The 20,260-nt window shown below is 34.5% G+C and overlaps 2 protein-coding genes across 2 annotated transcripts; both read left to right on the top strand.

The window, feature by feature from the left end:
- Positions 1–812: 812 nt before the first annotated feature.
- On the top strand, positions 813–3,920 carry LOC136807319 (uncharacterized). The gene is made up of 3 exons (XM_067063924.1): positions 813–1,223; positions 2,257–2,369; positions 3,300–3,920. Exons 1-3 carry the CDS (start codon positions 927–929, stop codon positions 3,679–3,681), a joined length of 792 nt encoding a protein of 263 aa, XP_066920025.1. The 5' UTR covers positions 813–926; the 3' UTR covers positions 3,682–3,920.
- A 7,141-nt stretch (positions 3,921–11,061) lies between these two features.
- On the top strand, positions 11,062–17,006 carry LOC136807222 (polyunsaturated fatty acid 5-lipoxygenase-like). The gene is made up of 12 exons (XM_067063818.1): positions 11,062–11,216; positions 11,438–11,565; positions 11,685–11,767; positions 11,903–12,001; positions 12,176–12,513; positions 12,713–12,869; positions 14,271–14,377; positions 14,769–14,958; positions 15,156–15,514; positions 15,696–15,902; positions 16,220–16,426; positions 16,621–17,006. Exons 3-12 carry the CDS (start codon positions 11,692–11,694, stop codon positions 16,852–16,854), a joined length of 1,974 nt encoding a protein of 657 aa, XP_066919919.1. The 5' UTR covers positions 11,062–11,216; positions 11,438–11,565; positions 11,685–11,691; the 3' UTR covers positions 16,855–17,006.
- Positions 17,007–20,260: the final 3,254 nt, after the last annotated feature.

The raw sequence follows: 20,260 nt of genomic DNA, 5'->3' as shown, positions 1-20,260 counted from the left end.
AAATTGTATAAAAGTTAGTTAGTGTATTATTGAAGTATTTTCAGTACAGTGTTACGAGTTTGATACAAACATCCTTACATAATATGTTAACTCGACCTAATAAGGGATAAAGATAGAAGCACGCTTTGTTTGAAAAAAATTGACACCCCTCTGCATCCTGTATTGCTTGCTCCTGAAGATAACAAATGACTTTTTAAAGGTATCATCTATCATGCATGTTATAATCTAATCATACATATTTTTGATATAATTCTGTAATATACATACCTTTATCTTTTTTTTTACAACATAATGAATATATCTGTAGACTGGAATTGTTTATAATATGCGTGTAATACAGTAGTATAGGTGTCATATGATAATACGATTGTTACAGGTTTTAGACTTTTTGTTTTATTTCTACTATGTCTGAATTAGTCGTCTAGCTTGCTAGACTAATTATATCTGATACCATAATTTTTATCTGTATTTCAGTCTCGTGTCATCTTTTGATAATCTTTAGTAATCTTTTTTGAATATTTGATGTGACGTCATACATTTTTGAAAACCCACAAATATTACGTCATTAATCTTATACGCTTTCTCCCTATGATTCAAATATTATGTCATTACATTACTGACACCATATTGGATGAATGCTTCCTTTTACCTTGTGTTTATCTCGTTATAAAAAACGTATGAAAGTACGAACGAAATCACTGCACAATGCACAAACACAAAAAATAATAAGTCAAAAGACAGACAGACAGACAGACAGACAATACTTTGAACCCTTTTTAATTCTATTTTCACATTCTTCACCTTTTAGCAAAACAAAAAATTGAAAATCACCAAAACTTAAATACTCGATATGACATTAAAACATTAACACTGCGAAATCGAGAACAAGGGAGAAGAAAGTCACCAAAAAAGGACGACGACACAAGATGAAATATTATTTCACAGTTATTATTATCGTCCTGGTTGTCGTTGTATTCCTTCTCTTCTTCATCTTATTCAAAATCTATCGTCTCCATACCAAATCTGTTGAAGAAGAACTAGATATCTTTGAACAACAAGAACTCTTAGCATCACATTCAGGATCGAAAGAAAGTAATGAAATTTCTTTAGGATCTGATTTCTTGAATAATGATATAAGTGATTGCCGGAGTCTTGATTTACTGGATGGTGTTGTGCAAGGGAAACAGGAAATTGATGTTAAAGAGGTACAGCCATCTGTTAAGGTAAAAATTAGCTCTATTATTCATGATATTGACGTAGTGACTACCTCGTTCCCTGCGTATTATCAGCTTTTTTATGCTTACTGATGGCGCTAGATAATACCCTGGCATGGGCTGGTTTTCGAACGCGTAAGATTACGTAATTCAAAAACAAAACGTCAGATTTCATTTGTTGCTGGATTTGAAACCATTGCATTGTAGTGTAACTTTGTAACGTCAAATTTTTTATGATGTATTGTTTTGAGAAGTTCCCCCTCTGGAACCACTGACCTTTATATAATCCTGGACCAAGCTATATCCGCCATCTTTGATTGGAGTTTTTTTGGAATTGGTACCCGAGAAGAAGTCATTGCAATGTTGAAAATTAATGTCTAACGACGCTACATCAACAAAAATATTTGAGAGAAAGTACTAGCGCTCTCGATGTATTTAAACCCCTATTGAGTAGTGCCGCCATTAGGGTACCACTTTTCAAAAAACTCCGATCAAAGATTTTGCTTTGCCGGGATTGAGAAGCTTGGTCCAGGGTATATAAAGGTCAGTGTGGGGGAACTCGCATCAGCCAACACCAGGGTATTCTCTGGCGTCCATAAGTAACGTTAATAAAGACTGGAATACACGGGGACGAGGTTGACGTATTGACTGATTTTACGTCACTTACAACCAATCAGCTGTTGGGTCCGTGATGTAATGGTGCCTATCATGAATTACACTGTTAGAGTGGCAAACCCTGGGATCTTTAGCATCCTTTATGGGGTGTAACCATGGTATTTGCAAATGTTCTTTTCTTGACAGCTCGACAGGAGAAAGGATTTTTTGTTTTTTATGAGAAGGTTCATGTTTTTGTTCCCCATAGATAGATTTTCAGACAAAACCCAATCACAGAATTTGATAAAATTAACGATTTCTCTTTCAGGGATAACTATTTGAAAAATGTTTATTATTTGAACACTCAAAGAAAGAAATGCCCATTTAAAGTACTCGTAATTTTGTCAGATGGAAGTACCTCACGATCTTTTTCATTTTGTCTTCTCAGGAATTGGGAAGCTCTGAAAGCAGTTTGGAAAGTCGAAAACCCGTGTTACCAAAACAACAATCGTTGAAAAATAAACCGCATTTGAAATTATTATTACAATACGATGCTTCAAGGTAAGATAATTTTTCATTTTCTAGACTATACAGTGTGTCCCAAGAAAAGCGGACAAACTTTTATAGAAAGTATAATCCTCAAAACTCTGTATTTTAACTGGGCTGGGAATGATTGAAATAAGATAAAAATTCCTAATCAAATCAAAAGATATTCTATTCCCAAGATGCTTGAATAGGTTTTTGGGATTAAAATATTAAGTAAATAAGTCATAAAATTTCGCATAAATTATGAGGATTTTACTATATATAAAATTTGTCCGCTTTTTTCGGAACACACTATATTTAGGGGCCACTCATAAAAGTTCTACATTAAAGACATATGCTAAGTATCGTATTTCCTCAAATCTTCTTTGAACCTCGGATACAGTGCTCAACCAGAATTTACGCTCGAATCAAAAAAAGGATTCGAATAGTAGAGAATATAATTACTAGGGAGTTGACTGAATATATACAGCATATGTGTGCTCTATTTCGGTAGCTTAAGAGTCTTTGAAATTCTATCTTAACTACAATCATGGTTGAACTATATTGAGAATTCCGGTTATTTGAACGTCTTTCAAGATTTAAAGTTCCGACGAGAAAGTTGATTTTGGGCTATCTTTTTAATTTAATCGAATATTTCAATTTGGGAGGGGTTGGCAGACTTCCAGGCTATATTCTGAGCCTTATTGGACTATTTTTGAACTTTTGGATCTTCAGATCCTAAGCTCCTAAGTCTTATGTTAATACTCAGAGTTAAAACTCTACCCTTCGAACCTACTTTAGAGCACTTGCAAATCAATTGTGGTTTCAAAACTTCCCGGTGAATTTCCCTTTTTTCTCAAATAGAATAGAACCTTGATTGTAGCACCGCTCACCATGTTTTTTTTTGTGCATTTTTAAGTCAATGAAACTTATATTATATATTTAATATCCTTTTTACATCTGCAGATCTGTTTTAAAGATTTTGATCAAACACATCGACGGGAAGATGAAAAGTAAACCTGCATCATCAGAATCTTACGTAGACTTACAAATATCGGCGTACCGGTTTCGTACGTACCGTAATCCCGGATACCGGCGTCCCGCACGTTCAATATTACGTAAACAAATAGAGTTCCGGTTAGATAAAACGGAATTAAGGACTACATATTTGTTGTTGTTTTTGTTACGTTATGATCCGTTTTCCCGATTGAAAGTTGACGGGGAAGTTGTTTTTAAAATTGACGACGTAGCACTACAAGGACTTTACGACGGATGTCAGATTGAAGTTTCAAAAGAAATTATGAAAAGTAATCAAGATTTTACGGCATTTATTTTCCGACCGAAATGATAACGTAATGAGGCGTAATGTACGTTGAGTTGGCGTCCCAGTCTTGCTTTAAGGAGTTTGATTAAGCATGTTTTCTAGGTTATGGAATGAAAAGCTTTGCGCTTCAATGCACCTTCAAGTAGCACATTTGATTGGCTGGCTTTTGAATTCAGAATGTAGATCTTTAAAAAATTTGTATTCTCCTTGTATTAAAGTCCATTCACTTTAAGTGTGCACTTTTTATTGCAACCAAACCACGCAGAAACTAAACCCACGAAAATTAGTCTAGTTACGCTGGCCTGGTTTCCATATGGTTGCAAAAACAAGTGCACAATTGAAGCAAATGGGCTTCGACCAAATATTGATGAAAAAGTCACATGATAGTAAAGCGCTAAAATAGACCGCTTCAACCGCGTTCCCTGTGTATTATCAGCTTAATAATGCTTACTGATAGCGCTAGATAATATAATTCTCTGGCGTCAATCAGTAACGTTAAATAAAGCCTAGGACACACGGAGACGAGGTTGAAACCGTTCACAAACCAATGAATTGAGAATTATATCTTAAACCATGGAAGTGAAAATGATTTGAAAAAATACACATTTTTAACATGTAAGGGTTCTTGTTTAATATGGATGTCAGACAAATGTTATGACATTTTCCCTTAAAAAGCAGTCGATGAGGTCACCGAACAAAGAATTCACAATGAATAATTTTGGATTATTTTTTCTTCGATTATATTTTTTGGACCTACCCCGGTGGGGTGGAGGTCCTATAAATTAACCCGTGTTCGTTAGTTAGTTCGTTCGTTCGTTCGTTCGTTAGTTACCAACTTTTCTCGAGATTGGCTCATTCAATTTTTCTGATTTTTTGCACAAAGGTGCATTACTATAAACCCTCGAATGTGACGGAGCCCGATTTTCGAAAAAAAAATTTTTCCGGCCGGTAGAACCGGAAATGTCCCGAAAAAAGCGGTTTTTTGAGATTTTCTCGAGATTTTATCATTAGTTTTTTGCGATTTTTTGCACATAGATGCACATTAGTACTGCCGAAAAGGTGTCGAAAACCGTTTGCCGAAAAAAATTTTTTCGGTCTGTAGAACCGGAAATGTGCCGGAAATCGTCGTTTTTTCACATTTCCGTCACATTTTTTTCAACTTATTTAATTGTTTCTTTACAGAAAAATGTTCTTTATGATGATGCCCAAAACTTAGCATCGTTTGATTTCCAAAAAAATCATCCTTTGAATCAGGAACTCCTTAAAAATCGCCGGAACAGCCGAAAACCGGCGTTGTAAAACGGTTTTCCTTCATTTTTTCAACTTATACTCGACAGATTTTCATGATTTTTTGCACAATGATGTAAAATGGCAATGCCCAAAATGTGACAGAGCCCAATTTTCGAGAAAAAAAAATTTTCCGGCCGGTAGAACCGGAAATGTCCCGAAAAAAGCGGTTTTTTGAGATTTTCTCGAGATTTTATCATTAGTTCTTTGCGATTTTTTGCACATAGATGCACATTAGTACTGCCGAAAAGGTGTCGAAAACCGTTTGCCGAAAAAAATTTTTTTCCGGTCTGTAGAACCGGAAATGTGCCGGAAATCGTCGTATTTTCACATTTCCGTCACATTTTTTCAACTTATTTAATTGTTTCTTTACAGAAAAATGTTCTTTATGATGATGCCCAAAACTTAGCATCGTTTGATTTCCAAAAAAATCATCCTTTGAATCCGGAACTCCTTAAAAATCGCCGGAACAGCCGAAAACCGGCGTAAAACGGTTTTCCTTCATTTTTTCAACTTATACTCGACAGATTTTCATGATTTTTCTTTCACCGTTAAACATCGATGCGTTTCTTAATTGCTTTCGCCGTTCCAATAGATATATAAATCGAAATTCAAAATTATACATTACTTCCATTAAATTCTAATTATTCGTTTTATAAATAGGTAGGTCCATTAAAGTATTACTTGTTTTGATCGCGTTTTGTTACTTTCGTAAATTTATTTGTTTATTTTTTTTATCAAAGACATTGTATATAATATTGCACCTTTATTTATTATTTTTCTATCAAAAATATATAGCAAAAAGTATTTTTTGATATTAAACCCTAAAAAAATGTTTGAATTAAGCTGTTTCTTGTAATTGTTCTTTTGAGATTATTATATTCAGCGTAACTTTTTTATTGAGATTGGGCTACAAGTTTCTTTTATAAAAACAAACTATATAAGAACATAAGGCTTCGCTGTCCAAAATGTTAAGAACAAGCTAAGAACATTTTAAGGCTTTGTGGACTCAAAAACACCCTTAGGAAACTTTCTTAGGAAAATGGTAGAAAATATTAACAAAATGGTCAAAATAAGAACATGTTAAAGAACAATTTTAGGCTTAAAACTCAGAAAGTTAAGAACATCTGAAGGCTCCCAAAATTTTGGATGTTCTTATTAAAAAAACGTATAGCCAAGCTTTTCAACGCAATTCAAAAACACATGAGTGCGACGGGTTTTTTCCAAGCAAACTGAGGAGGCTGGGACCCTTTGAGAGACTTTTTCCTAAATTTTGGTCCATCTTTTCCAAATTTCGGTTTGATTTTCACCAAATTTTGGTCAAAATTTTTGGAAATCGTGACCCTTTGAGAGAGAAATCTTTTATTTTCGTGTTTATTTTAGGACCCTTTCAGAGACTAACTTTTGAATTTGTACCCCTTTGAGAGACTTTTGAGGAATGAGAAAAGGTACCCTTATGGCTCGCACATACCCGGCACCCATTTTGCCTAAGTACCCCCCCCCCCCGGGAATAGGAATGATTCTTTTAAAATCTTCAGACTTCGAGAAAATTAACTTTAAAGAGAGAAACCTTTTTGTGGCGCACCCGGTATCTAATTTTCAATTCTGGACTTCGTGAAAATGTTCATCTCTTTTTTGATGTTTATCGCAACTGGTAGAGCACTCTATCTTAGAGATTTTTTTATGGCTCACTTTTGACCTTTTAACTTCTGATAGAATTTATCAAGTTATTTGATAGAACGCATCATAAAAATTAATGCTTATCATTTCTCCTCAGCCAGATAAAAAGGGATCAATTCCATTTGAAAAAGTTCACTGCAAAGAGAGAATATTTTTTACGTGGTCCAAAGGATCAATCAAATTCTATTATGAAATTATCTTATCATTTCCCATCCATGGCATGGACCAGGGGTTTAGGTACCCCCTAAGAAAATAGGTACCCCCTAAATTTTAGGTACCCCCAAACAACAGACGTTAGTAGGTACCCCCTGTGATTGGTACCCCCTGTGACTTGAGTATATGTCAAGAAATGAAAAAATTGTATATTTTTATAATTAAAAAGAATAATGATAGTTAGATAAAATCAAGATATAAAATATAGTTCCCCGGCCTCAGACCTTACTGTATAAAAGTTAGGTGCCCCAGAGATCATAGGTACCCCCTGAAATTAAAAAAAATACAGCCCCCAGCCTTTTTCAGGAAGATTTTGGTTGTAGTCTGCGGGCTGGGGGGTTCATTCCATGCCATCTTATATTTAAATTTCGGATTTTGCAAAAAATGATTTATTATTTTCATAATATTAAATTTTATACAATTTTATAATTCATAAAAAAGGACTCTCCGCTTTCAATGACTGTATATCCTATCATAATTAGTTTATCTCTTATCTCTTGATATCATTTTCTATCTTGTACTATCTCATGGTATCAATCATGACTACGAATTTTGAAATTCATCGATATTTGACGCACTTTGTTACCTTGCAAGTCTTGCTTGTCATGTCAGTCTTTAGGCAATGAAAATGTTTGTCTGTCTTCATTTGCGTAACCCCTCTCAATTCTCTAAATACATTCTTCTGTAGCCGCCTGTACCAAACTTTTCTTTGCAGGAAAGACATAATCGCCTGTTGACATTCAGGGTGGTACAGGCTAATTCTTCTGTCGAATAGGCCAAAAAAATCAAATCCATTATTTATTGTCAAGGGTCCTGAAGAATGACCTATTATACTCCAGTCCATACACGTCTTCTTTTTTATGAGAACATCCAAAATTTTTGAAGCCTTCGGATGTTCCGATGTTCTTAACTTTTTTAATTTTAAGCCTAAAAATGTTCTTAACATGTTCTTATTTTCTTATTTTCACCATTTTCTGAGTATTTTGTCCGTTTTCCTAAGAAATCGGTGTTTAAAAGTCGCCAAAGCCTTAAAAAATGTTCTTAACTTGTTCACTTTGGCCATCGAAGCTTCATGTTCTTCTTATATAGTTTGTTCTTATAGAATAAAACGTGTAGATCACACCTTACATTGTATAATCTGTTTGTTTTTTTTAGGAATAAAAATGCAAACGAGTTAAGATAATCCTCAAATATCAAAATAGGAATGTTGGCTTACCTACGGCAAGCATTCTTACCACCTCATCTCACCGAATGTGTCGAGATAAAAGAAACTTGGACTGGTCTTGACCCGCCCGTATACCGAACTGTGTGTGGCTTTGACAGCTCTGGAAGATATTATACTTTATATACCAGGCCATGGGACAGCCCAGATGATCATATCATATGAGCTTCCAAAAGCGCAAAAACTGGACAAAACAGCTGTTTCTGGCTGAAAAACACTGTTTTTAAGGGTTAATATCTCGAGTTAGGTACAGAAATCACCTATGTTTGAAATATATCTCTAATCTTAATTTTTTTGAGAGCTTTCCAAAAATATGCAACAGGTATCCGTTTTCTCAAGCTAAAATTTTCATTAATTTTTCACCCTATGATTTTTGCCTGAGACCGTCGTATTTTGTCCGAAAATCACACCAAAGTGTCCGAAAAAAAATTGGCACCCAAATTATTTTGATTCCCCTACCCCTTAGCTTTCCAAAAATGTATAGCAAGTGCTTTGACTAAAAAAAATCGAGCGACCTCAAATAAACGAACAAATTTCCCCCTACTAATAACTTTGATACTTTCTCAGTCCTTTTTTACGCTGGCTGATATTAGCGCTATTTTTTGGTCGCAGTGGATTGCGAGCCGGTGTTATAAGGGACATAATTTTGCATTTTCAACATCAAAGCGGCCTTTATCTTTTACCATTTTAACTTGATTTTGATCGATTAAACTGATTTAAATGATTGCTCTTCAATAAGAAAAAACGAAAAAAAGCCTGTTCAATCAAACTAGTGTAAATACCAGTAAGATAAAAAAATGGAGTGGATTTATTTCATTTTCCTGGATAAATTGAATAAACATTATCAGAGCATTATCAGTTGAATAAGGAACCTGGTCTGTAAGCAAGGGCCAAGAGTGATAAAAACTCATGCTTTATGTTCAATACACATTGGACGTAGGGACTAAGAAAGAGGCCAGCAGCTTGGAAGCCTTCACCATTGATTTCAAAGCCACTTATCTCCCGGCCAAAATGCCTGACTCGCGTGGTTTTCACGTACACGCTTTTTTTATAAGAATGGTATTTTTTAATTTCATCATAGATATTCTTAACTTTTTGGTGAAAATTATCCAAAAATATTCTTACGGTGTTCTTAAGTTAAGATCGAAATTGGCAATCTACAGGTTAAAATGCATTAAAAATAAAATAGCATTCTTAGGGGCAGTTGCTAAATTCCATGATGGTGATATTCTTACCATATTCTTAATTTTTGGCCATTTTCATCATTGGCATTCTTATAAAGTGTATTCTTATAAAAAAGCGTGTAAACGCCAAATTGAAAGTAAAATCCGTCGCCCGGTTTCGAAAAATTTGCCGCTAAAAGCAAAGAAATCTTAATGCTTAACCCGGGGACTGATAAACTGGATGGTGCTGATAAGTGGCCCGGTGCAATTTGGCCAATTCTTAGTTTTTGGCTTTGCTTGAGGTGGTAGCAGATCCAGACCACTAGATCCAGTCCTTTTTGGAGAAACACAAACAAAAAACCGTGACCATAGACCAATTTTTTTTATGTGGGAGGTATTTTCATGTTTTTGTTGTAGTTTCATGAACTTTGATGGGGTTTCAATTTATTTTATTGTTTGTTCGTTTTTTTTGTAATTTTTGAAAACGAAGGTAAAAAAATTCAAGATGGCGATATCCTCCCTCTAGTCTATTTCACTGGACTCAGTGCTATCAAAATCATCAGAAAGCAAAGTTCAGTCAGAAGTAGACTCTACATAGTCTAGTTAATGCTTCGCAAATTTTAAAGCTTTGAATTGTCCTGCTTTAAAAAAGTTGAATATCCTTATCTAGCCCACTTGGGGCTTTAAACTCAATTACCTTCACTCTTACAATTTTTATTTTCTCTCATCAACTTCCATGACCACAATTTTCATTATAATTCGTAAATTGTGTTTGGATAATAATTGTGTGGTGAGGAACAATCTTTCTGTTTATCATTGCAAATTATGTTCTTAATCACTAATTAACTTAGTTCTTAATGACTAACTAAGCAATGTATTGGTAAAAGTCTTCCTTTTCGAAACCTCGTTTCGTTCTCGATTGACCACGCACTATCACTTATGCGTATCGGATATGCGGTAAAACAACATTTATTTTATCGAATACACTTTTTCATTACAGTATTAAGAACAAGTTAAGAGCATTTTTAGGCTTTAAACTGAAAAAGTTAAGAACAACCGGAGGCTTCAAATATTTTGAATGTTCTTTTAATAAAAAACGTGTATCGCACACGTATCAAGATTAAATCTTTTTTCAATCATCAAAAAATTCATACCAGTTTTTCTGTAAAATCCATTGAAGCCAGCAACATTGCTGAAAATGAGAAAACTCCCCAATTTCACGCAGTGCCTACTGATGCGCAAAATTTAGCAGATGGCTTTTTGAAAAATGTTCTTCGTTGCTGTACGTTCTCTAAGATTTAATGATAGATTTGCACCCTTTGTCGAATAGTTTTTTTTGGGGGGAAAAACTTAAAACGTTTTCAAGAAGCCGACAGCAAGGAAAACTGGGGATTGAAATTTTTTCATCTCTGAAAATGTAAACTTTCCTTAAGTATTTCTTGACAGGAAGGAAAACTGGGACTGTATTTTATTCTCGAAATTAGTTTAACAGACTTTCGAAAAGTCAATTTTAATACTTCGTGATATTAAAGACGTCTCTCAAGAATAATATTGACAAATTTCGAAAGTTAAAAAGCTGACTTATCTAGAGGTACTGTACAGGGTGTCCCTAATTAAAGTATCGAGTTTGAACATGCGATTGAGTAGAAAAGTTTTATGTGCGTGTTCACAAAATTGTATTTTAAGCTCTCCCTCTTTTTTCTTTGTCATTACGATTAATTTATACGTTGTAACTACCTTTTGTGATAAGCCTGTGTGATGGAGAACGTTCTTATATTTTAGCAATAACACACACAAACTTTTCTACTCAATCGCATGTTCAAACTCGATACTTTAATTAGGGACACCCTTTATAAAGCATTTTGCTCAATTATTTACGATGAAATTCAACCTGGAAAAAGTTCTCCCTTCATGATAGTTTTGGATTCTTTATCGTAAAATGTTCCCGTTGATGACAATGTCGCTTGGGGCTTGGTATTTCAACATAGAAAGAGGTGGGTTTTTGGTGGGGCAATAGAATAATGCAAACTTCAGTGCTTTGATTTGAGCGAAACGCTCTACGTTAAGACAAAATAATTACAGAATGACATTGTGATACCTTAAAAAAAGTGTTCCTCTTTCAGAAGTAATTATTTTAATGATCTCCAGAGATAATTAATCGTGATATCTTTTTGTTGTTCGAGCAACACGTTCTTCCGCTTAATAATCCTTTTAGAAACCACATCTCTACAGAAAGGAACATTTTTTCAACAACAAAAAGGCGGAGAGCAAAACAGATAAAAAGGATTTGAATTGAATTCAGTACAAAATTTCAAACCCAAATCAGAGAAGTTGGTTTTCAAGGTATGTTCTGTTTTTGATTGACTTGTATTTATTCAAAACTCAATATTGTCCCACTTCAGAAACACGTTTGATAACTTTACCGATATTCTACTTGTTGAGTTTTCGGATTTATTTTTTAGACAAGATATGAAGGTTGTAACACTGCTACTTGCATGTGTGGTGGTAGCACAATGTCATTCCACACTTCACCAGGATGAAACGAGTAAGTGTTGTTCAATTTACGTCTTTCCCCAGGCCTAAAAAAGGAGAAATATTTTCATGCGTGACAAGTTAATCATTAGTATTTCAAACTATCAGCCAACTTATATTAAAGATCATAATTATGTTTCTATTTCAGAATTAGACGAAGATTTGGCAAAATTAACAAAGATGGTGTTGGGACGTTGGAAGAATAAAAGATCCCACAGGCCTTCTCGTCCCACTTCAATACCAAGAGGTGAGTGATTTGAAGTTTCTAACGTAATCCGCCCAATTTTCGCCTTAACACAGGGAATAGGGCAAAGTAATGTTCACGCGTTTAAGAGTCAAAAATATTTTTTATATCTTATTTTTCCCAAGAGTCAAAATTCAGTGTCGTTATTTTTTTAAACATTTCTCGTCTTTTTATCAGAATGTCCTGTCAAAGTCGGTGCACGTCGTAACTGTCAGAAAGAGCGACTGACCGATATTGCAAGAGCTCGATATTGGTACAAAATTTCCGATGAAAACACTAACATTGATTTTCCTTTGGCTTCAACGATTCCCTGGTTAGCGCAGAATTTATCTGAAACCAAATATTATTACGCCTTGGATCCATTTGAATCGCGACATTTAGTGCTTCTTCAAACGTGGACAAACATATTGCTAAACACCGTTTTCCCTGGTTTAACTGCTGCTTTCAACACTACTTCTTTTGAAAGCCCGCAAGAATATGCGATTGCTTATAAAGCATGGCAGCAATCTGTTCAGGTGAGAAAATCTTTTTCTTAATTGTTTTCTTCATCTGTGCGCTTTTCCATTTGCACAACTTGAACAAAAGATTTGGTGTGTCCCGATATTTCTTATCTTTCCAATCACATAGAGAGTTTTCAGGAACATTTCTGGAAGTTTCATTCTCTCCGACACTTCATGTTGAACAATAAATTATTCACTACTTCTTTTGGTGTAGGCGACAAAAGCACCTCAATATTTTGCCAACCCATCGCAATTCCCTACAATCACAGACCATGTTTCGACGGGTCACTGGCAAACTGACGAGGCGTTTACTCAACGAAGATTGACTGGTCAATGTCCCTACTTCTTGAAGAAAGTCGTTGACGATGAAGGTTTGTTTCTGAAGAAATCTTCATGAGATGATTTTTCTTCTTTTTAAATATTTCCCGTTTTCCAAAAGGGAAATATTTGTTAAAATGGGCTTTCTCCATAATAATAATTTTCAGTGTCAAAACGCCTTCCGTACGCCCTGACTGACGCCCGTTTTAGCGCCTAAAGAAAGTATACTTTATAAGAATCAAATCAATATCTCTTGATTGAAGGCAATATGCCTTTCGGTAATTAGTCCCTACAAAGTAAACAAAGGATGGCGAAAAAGATTAGCATATTTATTTTTATTATGAGCATCTACTTTATAAGAATCAAATCAATATCTCTTGATTGAAGGCAATATGCCTTTCGGTAATTAGTTATTAGAAAGTAAACAAAGGATGGCGAAAAAGATGAGCATATTTATTTTTATTATAAGCATCTACTTTATAAGAATCACATCAATAACTCTTGATTGAAGGCAATATATCTTTCGATAATTAGTTATTAGAGAGTAAACAAAGGATGGCGAAAAAGATAAGCATATTTATTTTTATTATAAGCATCTACTTTATAAGAATCAAATCAATAACTCTTGATTGAAGGCAATATATCTTTTGGTAATTAGTTATTAGAAAGTAAACAAAGGATGGATAAAAAGATTAGCATATTTATTTTTATTATAAGCATCTACTTTATAAGAATCAAATCAATAACTCTTGATTGAAGGCAATATGCCTTTCGGTAATTAGTCCTTACAAAGGATAAACAAATTATAAGGAATGATTGAAGGCAATATAAATTAGTTATTAGAGCAAAGGATGGATTTAGCATATTTTTTATTATAAGCATCTACTTTATAAGAATCAAATCATTAACTCTTGATTGAAGGCAATATGCCTTTCAGTAATTAGTTCTTACAAAGTAAACAAAGGATGGCGAAAAAAATGAGAATATTTATTTTTATTATAAGCATCTGCTTTATAAGAATCAAATCAATAACTCTTGATTGAAGGCAATATATCTTTCGGTAATTATTTATTAGAAAGTAAACAAAGGATGTATAAGAAGATTAGCATATTTATTTTTATTATAAGCATCTACTTTATAAGAATCAAATCAATAACTCTTGATTGAAGGCAATATATCTTTCGTTAATTAGTTCTTACAAAGTAAACAAAGTATGGCGAAAAAGATTAGTCTACTTTATAAGAATCACATAAATTTCAGAATTTTTGGCGTTGTCACTGTGATAACATGTGAGCGATAACTTCTCTTTTTGAGATGTGAGCAAGCGTCGCAGTTTTCCCCGATAAGGTATAGTGCTACTCTACTTAAGTGAAAGAAGTGAACACTACCATAGGCTAACCTTCCTCCATGACTTTTTTTTAAATTCAATAACAGAAAAATATTTCTTCTTACAGATGACAAAGGCTACCACGTGGACGATTTGAAACCTTTAGTCAACACCAAATTCTTTGAAGACTTTGAAATGAAATATTCTGCTACAGAATCTGTGTCTATTGAACAGGTAATTACAATTTAATTCTTCCAGAAATACTTTTAAAGAATTGTTATGAAATTTTAATAAACTATTGCTTTCGCATCAGTGCAATGAAGACGAGTGGTAACTCTGATCACGATATCACACAATTGTTTGTCTTCAATAATGATCACGAAAATCAGCAAAAAATGGATAATCACGCATCCCTTTGAAAAAGTCCAAATCACGTATCATGGCTCAAATATTTTTTCACGTTTTACGTTTTGCGTAATCACGTTTTGACCTCTGATCATGCAATCACGCAAACCGTTTGGGGGGCTCTTAGAACCCAGTCATGATTGTGCTGTCTTAAATCAAATAGAGAAAGATTCGTCTGCTTTTCAACTTTTCAGAAACTTTTTTTATTTATTATTTATAGGCGATTGAGGACGGCCGACTGTTTGTACTTCACATCCCTGAAATGGTGGGCATTAAAAACGTACCCGACGTATTCGCACCGCTATTGCAAGATCGCAAACTTGCTGACGTCAAGTCACCGATATCGTTCTTTGTGTTGGGAGATGACGGACTTTTACACGTAGTTGCGATCCAAAGAAATCCTGTTCAAAGTATGTTTGACCTCTATTTTTGATTAGGTATGGGGTTTGAGTGGAGGAGGAAACTTGATCCAAGTAACTACTGACGAAAACGTCTTTTCTCGATTGCAATCCTATAAACAAAAAAGATTTCTTTCCACACAATCACTGTACAAAGCACTGAGATAATAAACTGAAAGCTAACCTTTAAAACTTTTCTTTTTTTCCAGCATCCGAAGTTGATACATCAGAAAGTTCCAATTGGCTTTTAGCTAAAGGAGAAGCTGAGATGGCCTCGGACCTTTATTGTCAAGCTAAAATACATCTCGGAGAAGTCCATTTCGTGTCCACCATCTACTGTCTGTCCTTTAGACGTCATTTAAGCACCAAGCACCCCCTCTACGATTTCTTTAAGCACCATTGCGAAGGGACTGTCCCTCATATCACCACAGTCTTTGAGACTTTGACCACACCCAATGCTGCGGGTAGTGTCATCTACGGAACCGGGAATCAAGGTTTTCTTGATTTGTCGCAAAAAGCTTTTGCAGAACGAGATTATGAAAGCAACACTTATGAAGATTTCATTAAGGTAAGAACAATGCGTAAAGGCTTTTTACCCTTTATTAAGATTTGACCTGGGGTAGTCTGTTAAACTAAATGGCTTATGCAAAATAGTAAATTTGTGCAAATGCGTACATAGTATTTCTTGCTGACTTTGACACTATCCCTTAGAATCTTGTTTTAAAGAATCCAATATTTTGCGTTTCCAGGGTAACGGTTTGGATGACGAGGACATTAAATATTACCCTTTCCGTGATGACGTCAAAGTAATTATGAAAGAATACGAGATTTTCATCGATGACATCATCAAGACTTATTACAGAAGAGGAAGAATTCACAGGGACGCTGAATTACAATCATGGGCTAACGAGTTGTCGCCTGAAGGAACGGTTCAACCTGATGCTGGGCGAGGAAAGGTGTGGAATGTGTTTAAATGTCACCAAACCCATGTCTCATTTTCCAAATTAAAGCTTTTCAACTGGATATTATTTGTTTACCAGGGTCTAATTTTGGGATTTTTTCCCAGTGCGTAACAGGTCTGCGTTGGCTTTGAGAGTGTTTTACCAAACTCGAAACTCAAGACAATGTTTTTGACTTCCAATTTGCTAAAAATGAAGAGTTTCAATTTTTAGCCTTCTTCCTTACATGTATCTCTCTGAACACACTTCCGACACCTGAAGTGTTCTTCTTCTTCTTCCCAGCCAATATCTCTAAGTATTGTTATTTCATTTAGATGAAAGGTTTTCCAGCAAAGTTCGAAACATGTGATCAGTTGAGGACGTTCTTGAAACGCTTTCTGTGGATTAACTTGTTCCATACTTCAGCAAATTATCCTGATTACAGAGATTTCATGCCAACTTCACCTACTCGGCTTTATCAAAATCTCGATGGAACAGACCTGCCCTTATTGAAGGCTCTTACTGGGAAACTTTACAATGTTGTGAGTATATTATGTGGTTTTCATTTGACGACTTTCAAACTATCAACTGAAAGTTGAGTAAATCAATAGGGTGTTTTATATCTACAAATCCTAGGTTATAACTTACACCATTTACAGGGCTTGGTCGCTTGGCCGTATGGGTTTTGTTAATACCATATCTATGTAATTAATCTGAAAATTAAATTCCTTTTCAGCAATATATGATGTTCAGAGGTTTGCTAGCAAATTTCCGAGTGAACAGGATTTTCTCATACTGGAAAGACATCACAAACCCGACATACCGACGAATTGTGCGCAAAGCTTTTTACCGTTTGAACACCATCGTCCAAAAGAAGTTAGAAGCAAGAAATGCTGAACGTAAAGCCAAAAATCAATTGGGTTATCAAATCATGGAACCGAAATGGCTGACGAATAGCGTCCATATTTGAAAATATTTCAACCAAGCTATCAAATATGAACCTAGCCTGCTTAATATATGACTAATCCTTTTTATTTTGATTTTTTTGTCCATATTTATCGTTTAAATAATAATCTTTTAATTTTTTTTATTTAACCTAAGATACAAATATTAATTCCGAAATCCCATTTTCGATGTCAAGTTAATGCGTAATTGATGTTAGAAAATTAAGACTAAACCTCTTGTTTTACATTCCAAAGTGTGTTGCAAGCTGACGTTGCGATAAAGCGGGTGTATTGGCTTGCAATCACGCACCCAGAGCAACTTGAACCACTTTTTGATTTTTTTTGATGTCCCTTGGTACTTTAGTGAGTGCTCTATCAAAGGATAATGAAATAAGCTAATGCGTTCGAGTTTACATGTATTGGTGAAACTCATACTATTAAAATCATTGATTTCCAAGCCCTAAGGGCTAGACACGGGACTCCTGGATGGGAAATGAAGCCACTTATTTCCCATCCTAGATGCGTGACCCGCGTGGTTTTCACACAAACGCTAGATAGTAAAATATATCGCCAGAATATGCCGCGTTAAAAGAGAGAAAGTGCTAGATTTAATCCGTCATTCTAATTGCGGCGCAGATCTTAAGGCTTCACTTTTTCTTGCTTGAGAAAGGTTGTAGACTCGTCCTTATCTCCTTCGGGCCTTGAAACTCAATGGCTAAAATGTATATCTATTTATATTTTGAACCTTTTTAAAGAGCAAAAAGTCTGAAAGCATCGAAATTCCCGGGGGGTAATCAATTTAAAAACGACCGTATGTGCGAACTTAATCTTTCCAAAATTCACTCGACATTGAAATTATTTTGATTACTCAAATCTTGAAATAATGACAACATTGAGCCAAATCGACCGATTAGTGCTTAGGTAAACGATAAATGTCGAAGGAACTTTTGGAAAGATGGCCATAAGCATGGTAGGTCTCTTACTATGAGAATCCTCCCCGTATCGAAATGATAAACAAGATAGACTTTGCAATTTTTTAAACTACCTTGTAAACAGGTCTTTCGTAAATCGTAAACATGGACCCTTATTCCCATTTAGAGTTGATCCAAAAAAAGTTTCCATAAGTTTCAAATATATCGACGCGCCGGTGAAAAGCCAATTAATATCGAATTTGACATCTATGATATTTCTTTACTGATTTGCGAAGTTTAGTTTCATGTCCGAAAATTTAATTTTTTCCTCATTTCCTGAAAATTGTTCTGCTTTCGAAAGCCATTTTAATTGTGATATGAATTTGTTGAACATATTCATTCTTAACAGTTAATTTTATTGCTTTAATGTCAGAAATTTTAGCAGCCAGAAATTTTCGCAATTTTCACGAATTTGCTAAAATTCGCAAAATTTAGTGGTTGCGAGAAGAATTTAACACACAAATTTTTAAACGGCACAACCCGTGCCCCGTAAGGCATCTCTGTTATAAAGGGGTGCAAATTATGGGTGTGAACCCTGAAATCTTTAAAGATTAAAAATTAAATTTAGTTGGGTAGTTGAATGGTTGAATGAATAAAAGATGACGAGATCCATCAAAGGATGATTCAACTATGATCACACAGTGTATCCAACTAAACTAAACTAAAAGATCCAGTCAGATCTACAAGATCACCTCAAATGACGTTGTGTGCCAGCTGGATTGTAATCCTATTTTGGAAAAGTCTTGGGAAATAACTTGGGGCTTGAAACAAATCAGTAGCACTTCACTAAGAAAGGGTAGGATAGGAGGCAGCCCTGCTAACTAAAGTTTACATTCGCTTTAAGTGTCAATTAAAGTTTGTTTTGCTTGTCATTAGTTCCATTTATACTGAGACGAGTAGTTTGTAAAATGTGGTCCGTGGAGGAGATCCTATTTATTGAAACATGAATGAAAAGTACACTCCTCCATAATTCTCATTTTCTAAATTGCTCGTCTCAGACAAATTAATCGTTTCAGTATAAATAGAACTATTTTCCAATAAATTTATATACCGTTGAAAAGATAGTTCAGAGCACTGTAATTTTTGAGAAGGTCAGGTCTTATCTGCATGTTGCAAAATGAGGACTAAACTGAATATTAGGTTTGAGACTGCAACCTCAACAAAATAAATGGCATTTTTCAAATAACGCCTATTTTATGTTTCAAAAGCTCAAAAGAAGAAATTATTTTTGGTGAAAAAATCTTCCCTGATAGGTGACACACAGAGGGTTGAGGGTATGATATACACAGGGTGAAGGGTATGGGCTTTCGAGTCAGTCAAAATATTGATTACACCTGACTTAATTAATATTGTTTACGTGACTTAAGCGCAACATGTTTTTGTTGATTTTGGATAATTTTTCAATTTCTATGAAATTCTTTTCTTTGATTTATGATACCTGTATGGTTTGATGACTATTCAGTGAAGAAATTTTTTAAAAAGAGCTTACAAGCTTAAAATAATACCCTTTTTTGTCTTTTTCCTTGATTTTCTCAAAACGCGTTTCCGGGGGTTTGCTAACGCCTATACAGGTTTTTCTCAGGATTGACAAGTGCTAGCTCCATGAAATTTTCAGGGGTTGTTTCTTGTACCATTTGGCAGAGGATGAGTGAAGAAAAAATTCAAAAAAATCTGTCATTGGTTCTAAATCTCAAAAATTACGTTTTTTAGGTTCCAGACCCACTGGAAAAGAATTTAAAATTTTTTTTCACTTATCCTCTGCCTTTGATGAATACCAACCACCATACCAAAAATCTTTTTCTAAAACGTTTTAGAAGTCTTTAAAAACATGTATTGAGAAAATTATAGTACGTAACCCTCTGGTCGGTATCACCCCCGTCTGTGCTATTTTTAGAATTTTTTTTCATATTTTGCATTGTTAATAGTTTTACTACCATTGTGGAAAGTTTCATTGACATATCTTAAATATTTCAAAAGTTATTACAAAAAAAGTTAAAAAATGACTTTTTCTATTTCTCAGTTAACTACCACCTTAACGTAAGTTTTATTTTCTATTTTTCAGATGAAGTATTTAGGAAAAATAACAAGAATCAAAAAATGACAAAATGAGAAATTACACAAAACTAAAGACAAAGATTTGCTTGCAAAAGTTATAGACGATTTTATGGTCAAAAATTGATTGAAAACAGGGAATTTCCCCACAATCTGCATAATTTATGCAAAATTATAGCACTTTTTTACCACAAAAACAAACGCCCATAACTTTTGATCTAGAAAAGTTGAGACTTTGATATAATACATTTTTTTGCTCAGTTTGAAAAGCTCTATCACGTGGTATGGGTCTTTTTTGATTTCGAAGACCCCCCCCCCCCAAAATCATGAATTTTCAGGGCTTACAATTTTGCCTAAAAACGCAAAAAATCGCAAATTACGTAAAAACTGCGGGTTTTCAAGCTTGGTA

The sequence above is a fragment of the Clytia hemisphaerica genome, unplaced genomic scaffold (genome assembly GCF_902728285.1).
Source record: "Clytia hemisphaerica strain Z4C2 unplaced genomic scaffold, Clytia hemisphaerica genome assembly, whole genome shotgun sequence".
NCBI lineage: Eukaryota > Metazoa > Cnidaria > Hydrozoa > Leptothecata > Clytiidae > Clytia > Clytia hemisphaerica.
This window is presented reverse-complemented; position numbering and strand designations above follow the sequence as displayed.